Below are 12,030 nucleotides of genomic sequence, written 5' to 3'. Positions count from 1 at the left end.
TTTTAAAGTTGATGGATATGCAGCCTGTCTCCTTTACTGCTAGTTGCCCAGCAATGTATTTGGGTGCTACTGGACACAATATTCAGGATTATCCTGCATATGGAACTTCACCACAATTAACTTATTGCGAACAGGGTGTCTGCAGGTCCTTAAGAAAGTCTTAAATGTTTTAAATACAATTTTTTAAATATTATGCCTTAAAAGTACCTAGCAGTCATAAATTTGAATTTTTAAGGGCTTAATTACCGCAAACATTTCACCTTATTTAATTTAACCAAAAATTAAATTGTTTTAGTCAAAACGAGTCAAGCTTTTCTGTGTGAAATTCTGATGTAACAAATCTTTTAACCGACCACTAAACCTCATACTGTCTTTTACTCTATCCTTGTACTTACCTGTTGGCAAAATGCATCTTAATTTAAATGTCCAGTGTGCAGGATTTGGGCTGATATATGGTCAGAAATGGAATTTAATAAAATAAGTTTGATGTCTTTATAATATAACCACCTAAAAATAAGAATCATTGTGTTTTCATTACATGTGAATGAGCTGGTTATATCTACATGTGGAGCCGGTCCACATCTACAGATTGCCTCGTTCACCATCATGTTTCTACAGTAGCCCTGAACTGACGAACCAAACATTGGCTCTAAATAGGGTCATCTGTGATTCTGTGTTCTCGTGTCAGCCACTGTAGTAAGAAACTCTTCTGCGACACAAAGCTCTGGTAAAACATGTTTTTTAAAGTGAAAGTGCTTTATATTGTGTGTGTATGTGTGTGTGTGTGTTTTGTTTGACTGGTTTTAATCACCTGGTCCTCTTGTTTTGGAGAGGTAGAGACCTCTGCGGATAATTCGGTCCACGATAAAAAAGCTCCTGAACAAAAAACACTGAAGGAATTCTAACAGCAAGAAGTGTCAGCTGGTTGCAATTTGCAATCAACGCTATATGCACCTAAATAGCCCCAAATCTTACACACTGCTCCTTTAAAACATAACCATATGCCTACACAAAACCTACCTGTGCACGGGACCACATATACCACTTACCTTCATACTTACTCAGAATGCTTGAATAACAAAAAGATGATTTGCGCAAAAAATCTGCCATAAAGTTAGTTAAAAAAATGTCTAAAAAACAATAATTGAAAGTTTCTGATACCTGAATTTTTTTATCCCGATACGTGAAGAATCATATATCGTCCCATCTTTGTTTGCCACATGTGTTGACTAGTGCCTATCATCTGAGTGATCAGAAACTTGGCTCAGATGATGTGAATGTCTGACAGGCTGTCAGTTACAGAGATCAAGGACAGGACTCAGCAGCATACAGGGCTGAAGGCCTCTGGTGGCTTAGCTTTTTTGATGATATACAGCGAACTTCTATCCTAAATCTTTAATGAAGATCCCAGGCTGGACACTAAAATAAGTATTTTTTTTCCTGTGATGCTGGTGTGACTGATGATCAACACTTGCCATCTGGATTTTTAAGAATACATCTCCTAATCTCACATTTCCAGGCAGCGGTTCACATGGAAGACTTTTTTTTTTTTTTTTTTAAATTGGAGGCCAAAGCATAAAAGGGGCTGTGTTTCCTTCTCCATGTACTCATCTCAACTCTCACACTCTGAAGTAGGTTTAGTGCTCATTATCCTTCCTCCCTTGGCAAGGTAGAGGGGCGATGCAACGGCACACTTAGCTGTTACACCCCCGGCCAGATATGAAAGTGCTTGTGGCATGAATCCATTTAAGAACGTTCTCCGCCCACTTCCCATGTTTGGAGTCACTGGTCTGGGAAATGTCTTGTGGCATGATATTTAAGCTGCACACATCCTGAAGTGTCAGCCCTCGCCGATCCCGTCGGCTCCGTCTTTGGGGATTTTATCTCTTTAAGTGCCTTCTTGGCAGGTTTGTCCACTACACAAACAGTAGGGAGCGAGTACCTCTTCTCAATTAAGTTTTCTTTCATTCAATCACACAAAAAAACTCCCCGCCTCTGCCATAATGGGGCTCAGTCTGATTTATATATCAAAAAATAATCTATGAACTTATTTTTAAACCTGAATGATGCTAGTTGTTATGATTTAATCTTTAAAGGATTTGATTTAATGTTTAAAAGATTTCTCACTCTCTTGAGTGTTAAATGTCCCTTTGCCCTCAAAAAATCTGAGTATGTATATTTTTTTTCTTATTTTGATTAGAAGTTCAATAGGTACATTGTAATTCTACATCATACATGCAAAGCTCTTGTTTAAATAAAATCTCATTCTTATTCATGTTATGCATAAAAACACACTGGGAGCAGCAATAGTATGTAAGACAAAAGATCAATAAAGGACTATATTCACACAAGAGTGGCTACATTCATGTGAGAAAATTTCATTTAAGGCAGTGCTCTGAACTCCACACAATCTGCTCTTTGGTGAGTCCATTAAAATGGTGACATTTTTAATAATAGCACAGCGGGAGATCACAGCCAGGGTAGAGGCTGGGTGCATTTACAGCTATTCTGCTCTCTTTTGATGCGAGGCAGCGTGGTCAGATTTATGTGAGCTCCATTAAATGAAAGGAAATTTCCTAGTGCCACCGATAATGCTGGGTGTGATGTGGGTTGTCTGGTTCCCCGCTCAGTCACTCTCAGGCCTTTTATTCTTAATGTCGTAAAAAAAAAAAGACTACGGCCGGTGTTGCAGACAAAATGAAATTTCACAGAAGTGTAACCGAATACCAAGCTATAAATAAAGTGGTGATATCTGGGTCTTAGCTGTTCCCATACAAAAAACATTGAGAAATTACTTCTAGCGATAAATATGTGGTGAAACATGATGAGACATTCATTGCTAGTTTCACTGAATAATCTTATAAACTTAGGACATTATATCACTGTAATTCAGCCTTTACTGTTAGACCAGGAAAAGGCAAGCAAATAATACAATGCCAAATAAACACAATAAATTAGATACCAAATATAAAAAACAAGCCTAACAGTCGCTTGTGTAGAATCTTGGATACACAAAGATGACACACTACAGCCATGCTAACTCTGTTAACATGCTTATACAGGTGTAATTCATAGATGTATAAAGAGAACTGGATGAAGTGTTGGATTTGGGGCCCTGTTCAATCCTATGAAAGTTATGTAGTGGTGCATTAAGCCAAAAAAGCTCAATTTCTCCAGTATGAAATAATCAGGGCTGGACCCAAATATTCGTCTATTCGAGTATTCTTTATTTGGGTATTCGTTATTTGATACTGCTGCTGCGCCCGTCACACACACACAGTGACAGGAATGATCATTTTCCCCAGAAGTTATTAAGGGGTTTATTGACTGAGTCAAGCCATTTCTGCTCGTGTACAGCACCAGAAGGCAAACTCATGAGCCTCCCTGCAGCTCACCCCGAGTGGAGCTCAGTCCTGCAGCACAGAGCAGGCGAATTTCAATATCTTCCATAATGAGGACACATACCATTTCAGATAATGGAATTTAACAATTTTAGACAAATGTAGAACACTGGACACAGATTATTGTTCTGATAACTATCTGAGTTTTTTTTTTTTCACTTTGCAAACTATAAATTCTCATGACCACTGATAAGCAGTCGGAGGCTCACTGAGCTTTCTCTCCTGTAACAGTGAAGCTCTCTGTCTCTGTGTCTCTCTCTCACCTGACGCGCTGAAACTGTCAGGGGTCGGTATCCCATCTCTCCCTCATTTCCCTCATCCGCGAGGCACAGTCTCTCCCTCGCTAACCAGACGCTTGAGCTCTAGGGCACAAAGTGTCAGCACAGTGTCTGTCACCCCAGTCACTCCCCCAGTCCGAAGCTCCGATTATTCGCTGTTGATTAATGACGAAGCTCCGTTGCCCAGAAAATGGTATTCAGGACAGCCCTAGAAATGACCAGTATTTTTTGTATTGTGGTGCTAACAGAGCAAATGCGCTGGAGATTTAAAGCGACAGAGCAGCTAACTTGCGGTTTAAGCTAATCTAACTTAATTGTGGTTAAAAATGATTTAATCTTGCCGCTCTTTAAGACATGTTATCAGACCAGTTTAATTAAAATCCTGATGAAAAGCTATGGGTAAAAGGCTTTTTGGGGCTTCATGGCATTATGTAATGGACCTGGAAGTTGTAATTCTACATTTATCCGCTAACAAATATTTAATGATACACATGAGGGATTTTGATTAAAGTAAAGTTTACATTAATTCATGGAAATATATCTTTCTTGGAGTAAAAGAAGTGGCAAAAATATTGAGCACAGATACGTCACTTAAGTGAATTCACAGAGTCAAAATTTACATGATTCCTTTAAAAAAGACTCTTGAAAATTATCTTCCCTCTTGCCATACCTTTAATTTTTTAGTCTGGCTTGCTTTTAAGTTTTGAAATTTACTTGAAAGTTTAACGTCTTGACCAAAACAATCCAATCAGCATAAACACAAACACATTTTTCTTAATGTCTGAATCCAGACAAGTGGGACTGGAGTTGAAGTGTGGCCTGAAAGTGCTGCATCGACAGTGAATGGACGACTAGCTTTATGGGCCCATACAGGTCTTGTCTGAACTTTATTATGTATTGTACAATAAAGCGCTACACTCTGGTAGTGCCATCACTTCAGAGCCAGGAAATACCACCAAAAACCCATCTCGTATGTTTTTACTGTCTGTTTTCTGTCCCCTGTGATTCATTCTGGCCTGTATTATTTTTAGCTATGGTTGAGAGGAGCTAAGGTTCACAGATAAAGACTCATAAACCTTTCTGATGTGTGCAAAAAAATGTTCCAAGGCTCACATTCACTTTATATGAAGTCTACTTTATCATCAGACAGCGATTATTCACTGTGAAGACGTCCCCTTCAAGGAAATTCATCCATCCAAACCAGCATAAATTTGCACATGAAAAATATGAAATATTTCTTTGACCTCTTGTTCTGTCTGTCTGTTTTTTAAGGTACGAGATCAGGGACATACATCTTGTAGAGGAGAGCGTCCTGGAGAGCCTAAAGGTCAAAGCTGATTTCCATAATTTCAAGCCGCGACCCTTCAACATGCGGGAATTCTACGATCGCACCGGACACGACATCAGTGACATGCTGCTCGCCTGCCACTTTCATGGCACCGAGTGCAGAGCAGAAGACTTCAAAGTGGTGAGTTGTCTCCTGGAAAGATTTGATCCGATTATGATTAAAGGATAAGTCTGCTAATTGTCAACAAATCCTTTAAAGACCAAAACCAACAGTAATTTCATCTGCGTCTTCAAAGCTTGAAAAAGCTCATTCCTCTATTCCCATTAAGGTCAAACGAACCTCAAACTTTTTGTGGAAGGAAATACGTGACACTGCTAGAGCTCGGCAATAGAGATATTCAGGGTTCCCACACTGGAATCCCAAAACCTGGAAAATTCATGGAATTTCACAATGATGTTTTCCAGGCACGACAAATCATGGAATTAGTACAAATCTTAAAAAGTTTAATAAAAGCCAAGGGAATTTGTTGTGTGTAATAAAGCTGTAACAGTAATTTTCTTTCGATAAGCTTCCACGCAGATTTATTTTCTGTAGCTGCTGACGCAACGTAGCGTCTGAAATAATGTTTGACTAGAGTTTGAATCTGACATGAAAAATGCTGGGCAAGTGATGTAAAAACTGATGCAAAACTTTTGAATTGAACATTTCAATGAAAAAGTGTGAAAATCCTGGATATTGAATCAGAATCAGAAAATCTTTATTGCCTGTCATGACAGAAAATTGCCTTAGGTTTTGGATATCCTAATATCGTTTGCGTTGTCTTTTCTTTTTTTTTTTAAAGGCTGCATTAGAGTAAAGTGATGCATTCTTCTGAACTAAGCACTTATCTCCAAAAGACACAAAACACATAACCCCATGATGTAAATCTTGACACAAAGTGATGACTTGGCTCACAGAGTAAAGTTGGGAGTGTTAAAATCACAGACAGGACCAAGAAAAGTTAAAAAATGTCTGGCTCTGAAAGTACTCCTCAACAAAGGCACAGTTTAATCCTGTTTGAATCTATCTATCTAATCTAAAAATCACACTGCCCTGGTGATTTTCTTTATGAAAAACATATTTTTGCGAGCTGTTTTTAAAGATTTAAATCTTCAATAGGAACAAATCAATTTGGGGGTTGAGCCTTACAGATGGGGAACTCAGAAAGTATTGCGAGGTGGACTAACACATTGTTGCTTTTGATGTTTGTGAAGGATCTTTTTGTATCGAATTTAAAATGAAATATCGAATATCACCAGCCTCATCCTTTAAATCAAAGCCATTTTTAAAGCATGCAGTGAATTCTGCTCCGTGTTTGAGTAGCAGAGTGCAGAAGATACACTGTATAAATCATAGGGTGATCTATTTATAGTGACTTAAAGAATGACAGACCCCCCCACAGCAAAGAAAAGGCAAACCTTTGAGCAAACAGAAGGGAATGACATGTAGTTTTCTAACCCGGGGATGCCTGCTGTGTTTTTGTCTGCGGATGCTGCTGCTTTCAATCGAAACCCTCTCTGTTTTTAAATGTGTCACAGCACGTGTTGTTGTGTTTATCTTTTATTCCCTGAACATTTACAGAGCGAAATCAGAAACACACTTCTGTGATTGATTCTTCATTTTCTTGCTCTATGATAATAACGTTGGGGTGTGTTGGTGTCAGTCTGTGTTTAAAATTCTTTTTTAATCGGTGTCAGCAAATCCTTGTTAAAATTTATGATCAAACATTGTTTTGAGCTTTTTATTTATTCAAATGCATCCACACAGCTCTGAGTAAATGTTTACATCTCCCTTTTCATCTTTTATTACCCTTTTCCACTTTAAAACAAGGGAGAGGCGGCATTGTGCTGCAATGTCCTTTTAAAATGTAACCCTCGTGGAGAAGAGATGTGGAATAGTCCACTGACATTATATATATGTTTGAGTGATTGATGTAAGTTTTTTCTGCAGTAGAAAGTGGAGGCTGTAATGTCTCCATAAACGCCTGCTGCTGGCGCACCCAGACACTGTTGCCAACGGTCACTGGCATCAGACGTGGTTTTTAATTTGGAGCTGAACATTGATCATTCCACAGAGCGGCCTCACTGAATAGATTAGATTAAGTTTAGTGGTAGTTTTTCTTCTCCGAAGTAGATTCCTGTTAATCTTCAATAGACATATGTGGCTGTAGATCCTCTCATACATATTATAGTACAAAATTGTACTTACCTTGATTTAACCAGCAGAGTTGACTATAAGAGCAGGCTGGCCTAAGAGATTTATTTTTGGCGGGGGAACATTAATACACACATTCATCCACAATGATACCAAAGAGTAGCTCTACACGCTGCCACTTACTGTAGCAGCTGCACTGAAGTAGCTTTGAAGTGATATTTCTGCTCATGGGCAATTTTACTATTTTCTCACTAACCCAGTGAAAGGAAACTACTAGAAGCCCTTTTTATGTCTCTGCATGCAGTTTGAAGTAGTGATGTTAGTCTGGATCACCTCAATTATTAGATGTTTCTTTTAGCAAATACCAACTCTGATGTATTTTGATTTCTCTGCAACGGCTCCTCCTTAAATTTAGGATTCACTTCGGGACTGTGTGTTCTCTGTGTTCTTTTTTGTTTTAGAGCTCTGCATGGTCAGACACAACCCAATCACCAGAATAAATATTTGGATCGTACATTTCTGCAATAACACAGATATATTACATTTGTATGTTTCATATGTAGTGCATAAGTTGAAACTTTTCTTTATATTTCAATTTTATGTTGTGGTCAATATGTGGTTAGATATACGCACAAAAAAAAAAAAAAAAAACACTTGGTACTTGGTTAGAGTTAGGAAAACATTCCATTTTGGCTTAAAATACCCTTTTTTGCCACCACAAATACGGCTGGAAATTTCCTGAACTCTGGTCAAAGCATATCTGCTTCTGTCACTACAAACATTACGGGATATCTCCCAAACTCTCATTAAAAATGCCCACTTTTGATACTACAAACATGCCTGACAATATCCAACAGTCTTGTTAAAATCCACTTTTGTCGCTACAAACATGGTTGAAAATGTCCCAAACTCTCATTAAAATATCCCAGCTTCTTACTCAACAAACACGGCTGGAAATGTCCCAAACTCTCATTAAAATATTTCAGCTTCTTATGCTACAAACACAGCTGGAAATGTCCCAAACCTGTTAAAATATAACCACTTTTGTGGCTACAAACATAGTTGGAATATCCCAAACTCTTGTTAAAAACTGCCCACTTTTGTTGGTCTTGAACAGTGGTTTGCTGCTTGGCATCTATCAGATCATGTTTATGTAATGTGGACTACGTCACTTCAGGAATATTGATATGATAAGTATGAAACGTACAAATGTAACATATCCGTGTGTTGCGGGAATGTACCATGCAAAAACTTATTATTCTGGTGACTAGGTTGTCAGTCACCTGCTGACACTAAAGGAGACTCAGGATTTTATCTAGAGGAGCTTTGTTAACCCCATTAGCTGTTCTAAAATCAATGTAAACTACACCCTCAACTAGCTTATTGCTTTTAGAAAACAGTTACACAATCCCATCAATATCTCATAAACACAATATGAATAACACATGTATTGATAACAACTAATCATTCTTCGGGCCAAGCAATGTAGTTCTTCAGTGTTATTTATCAGAGCGGTTGCCAAGCAACACACAGACGCAGTGGAAAATGATGGCTGCTTTTTAAATCAATGGCAAAATGGAGCCAAAAAAGCTCTAACGTTAAGAGAAAGGGAAAAAAAAAGTTCTCATTTTGGAACTAGGTCATAACCACATGTATCTACAATCTGCAACTTTTATGCTTGCTTTCCCAAGCTGTTGTCAGCTGCCAGCAATCTAATTTTTCTATAAAGAGTGGCCAGCTTACTTGCTTAGTAACCAGATTCACTGTAACAAAAATGATATTTCTATCAATTGACAGAATAACTCGAGAAAACTGAGCATAGTAGAGAACCCCGGGGATGAGTCCTAAAACCTTGAAATTGGGTAGCATTTCAGCACCGCTGGATCCCTCAACTCAGAGTCAGTGGGATTTTTTAAAGTTTTTGGTTAGAAGCCTTAAATAAGGTGTGTGGTTAACACAAGCTTAAGAGACTGCCATGTTTTGTTCTAGCACATGAACATCAGTAAATACCTCACTTGCAAACCTTGAAGCTTGTATGTGTCTTACAAAAGTCGGTTGCTAACAAATGGCGGATCCACACCAAACACGGCTTTACAGCCTTGTGATGGTAGCGACTCGACTGCAGTTCGTTTGTAGCCTAACAATAGCTTTTTAATTCTGGTGATTGCATTTAGGCTTCAAAAATCCTAAAAATTATGTTCTTTTGTGAATATTATCTTGCCGAACAAAACGTTTAAGTATCATAAACATTTGACCATAAACACAGACCTTATTTTCTGTAATGATTCAAAAATTAATGGAAAAATCTCATAGGCTTTTTGACAAGGGACCTACAGCAATGTTAGCTTGGCCTAACATCATCCATGGGTCACTTTATAGGCTACAAAAAACATGCAAGCCATATACTGTGACATTGCTGTCTGCTTTGGATGGAGAAGAAAGGCTGGAGGATTGGGCGGCAGCAACAAAAAGTATTAATCCAATGAAGCAACAGGATGCAGCGGGTTCCCTGCTGCTCAGACACAAATCCCTGTAGGCGCTCTTTGTTTCTTTTGCAGCATCCTTGAGGGTTTTTTTGTGCATTGATTGAATGTCAGTGTTGTGTACTTCTGCCTGTTCTCATCTTGGTGGATGATAAATGATTTTGGCTTTAGTTGGGGGTTGTCCTGTTTCGCTCTGCCTCCCATATGACAATAGGTGACTAATTGGTGCTGGAATACTAAAATTGTTAAGCGCTCACAGCGCCGTGTTTATTGAATATTTTACAACAGCTTTGAACAGCCAATCATAATCAAGGAGTGAAAGTATCTGTTTTATAAAATAAAGTTAATGATGGCTGAACTCCGTTTAGCTACCAAGGTTTCAGAGTCCTGGTTCTGTGCATTCTGGCTCACTGACTGGGAATGGAGCCATTGTTAATGAGTTGTTCCCACTATAGCAAGTCAAAATGTCTGCTGTCTAATAAGACTGCGTTGGCGGGGACCACCTTTCTGCCCGCCCAGCAACAACACAACAAAGCCATTAATGAGTTTGTTGTCCTCAAAATAAGAGGAGAAAACAGAGCAGTCCCTTGCACTGAGAGGTGAAGATTGTGGCTCTGTGACACTTTAATGATGCAGTAGTTGGTGGTGGAGCAGAGTGCCCTTCTCTGAAACCCAAACATTGCATCACGACTTTCCCCGATTCGAGACAGCCTTCTAGTTTTGGGCACGTTCTCCCAAACATTTGGTTACTGCTGCCTCAATAATTTATCTCGGCAGTGACATAAGAAATGCACACATATTAAGCATGTAAATAGTTGTTTATAGCGTGTATGGTGTCCTATCACCCACTCAAGCGTCTTATTGACCTTTCCGTGTTTTTGTCTACTTTTAGGGGGATGGATAATTTATGTAGTAGTTAATTTATGTAGCTCTCAAGTCCAGGACTGTTTCTTAAACTGCCCCCACCTCCTCCTTCTCACAGCTCTCTCCTGTGATGGAGCAATTTCTCTTCTCTTTGAAGAGCAGTGTGGCGTTCAGGAAATTGCATCTGGCCAGAACATAGTGGCAGCAGTGAGGTGTTTCCCCCGGAGAGGTTTAAGGCCTTCATTTCTCTCCTCTCAACTTCCCTTTGTTATCTACATCACCGCACAGCTCCAGAAAACTGGAAAATGCACTTCCTTTGAAGACCGTCTTTGATGCATTGCATTGTTAATCTTTTCTCATTGTTTCATTGCAAAGTGCTTGATGAATAAGGAAAGAGGTATATCCCAACTGACTGTTCTTTGTGAAAAGATCAAAAGAAGGAAAGATAAGAAACTATTTCAGACCGCTTCCAATAAGAATACAGATTCAGCGCTCAACTGAATTGACAGGATCACTTCTTTATTATTTCATACCATATTATGAGGAAAACAATAGAGTGATTCTGCACCTGAAAGATGCCCCGAGGGTAGACTTTTCCAATTGACAGCACATACAAAAAGTTGACAATACCCTGTCATCTCCTGTAACAGAAGTACAAATGTACCAGTTCATTTTTCTGCTTTTTCACAGCTAATAATTCCTCCTCTACAGACGTAGTGTTTAATGATATACCAGTGCAATGAACAGCAGCGCCAAAAAGGAAATTATTAGCAGTAATTGTTTGAACAGCTGCTATTCACATAAAAAATCTTCAAACCTAAATGTATCCAATTAAAAACAAGGATTCTTGGACAGGATTCTTCTGAGATTTTATACTTTATTTTCTTGAGAAGAACTCTTATTCTTCCTGCCAAAATCTTCATACCAGAGGAGAGCGATATCAGTGAAAAACAACAACAATCAAGAACAATCAAGCTGCTGTCATGACAGCCAAAAAATGAGCTGAAACACAATTAAACGCCATAAAGCCTAAAGAAGCTGCAAATTCTGGTGATAATTATCTGTAGAATCATCACTATAAGTGACACACATCATCATTTTTATTGTGTTTTAAATAGCATCACAGTCTCACAGAAATATGCACGTCCTCTCAACAAGGCATGATGTGGTAATGGGCATGAAATGTGTTTTTAATGTAAATTATGATTTGGTGACAAGAAAACAATGTCAGTGTAAAGTCTATTATAAACATTGCATTTTCGTTGTGTCACACTTGCACTTTGGTTAGGTGTATGCTGAACTGGCAGAGCTTTTTCATTCACAGGTGGACGCCATTAAGCTGGCTGAATCGGCTAGGGCGACAGACTCTCAGCAGTGGCCCAACATTGACAGTCGATATGGTGTGTCAGGGCCTTTTGAGATAAAAAAAAACCTTTAGGAAAAGATCTAAAATTATTACACACATGACCTAAGTGACATAAACTTGCCAACTTTTAATAGTGATGTAAGTCCATATAGTCATA

The 12,030-nt window shown here is 38.6% G+C and overlaps 1 protein-coding gene across 1 annotated transcript in view; it reads left to right on the top strand.

The window, feature by feature from the left end:
* LOC121946844 (acid-sensing ion channel 1-like) overlaps positions 1 to 12,030 on the top strand; it is a 59,677-nt gene that overhangs the window by 2,053 nt on the left and 45,594 nt on the right. The window contains exon 2 of the mRNA XM_042491631.1: positions 4,952 to 5,147. Coding sequence (XP_042347565.1) covers positions 4,952 to 5,147 — 196 coding nt within the window. The remainder of the gene's footprint in view (positions 1 to 4,951; positions 5,148 to 12,030) is intronic.

Source organism: Plectropomus leopardus, chromosome 8 (assembly GCF_008729295.1).
Source record: "Plectropomus leopardus isolate mb chromosome 8, YSFRI_Pleo_2.0, whole genome shotgun sequence".
NCBI lineage: Eukaryota > Metazoa > Chordata > Actinopteri > Perciformes > Serranidae > Plectropomus > Plectropomus leopardus.
This window is presented reverse-complemented; position numbering and strand designations above follow the sequence as displayed.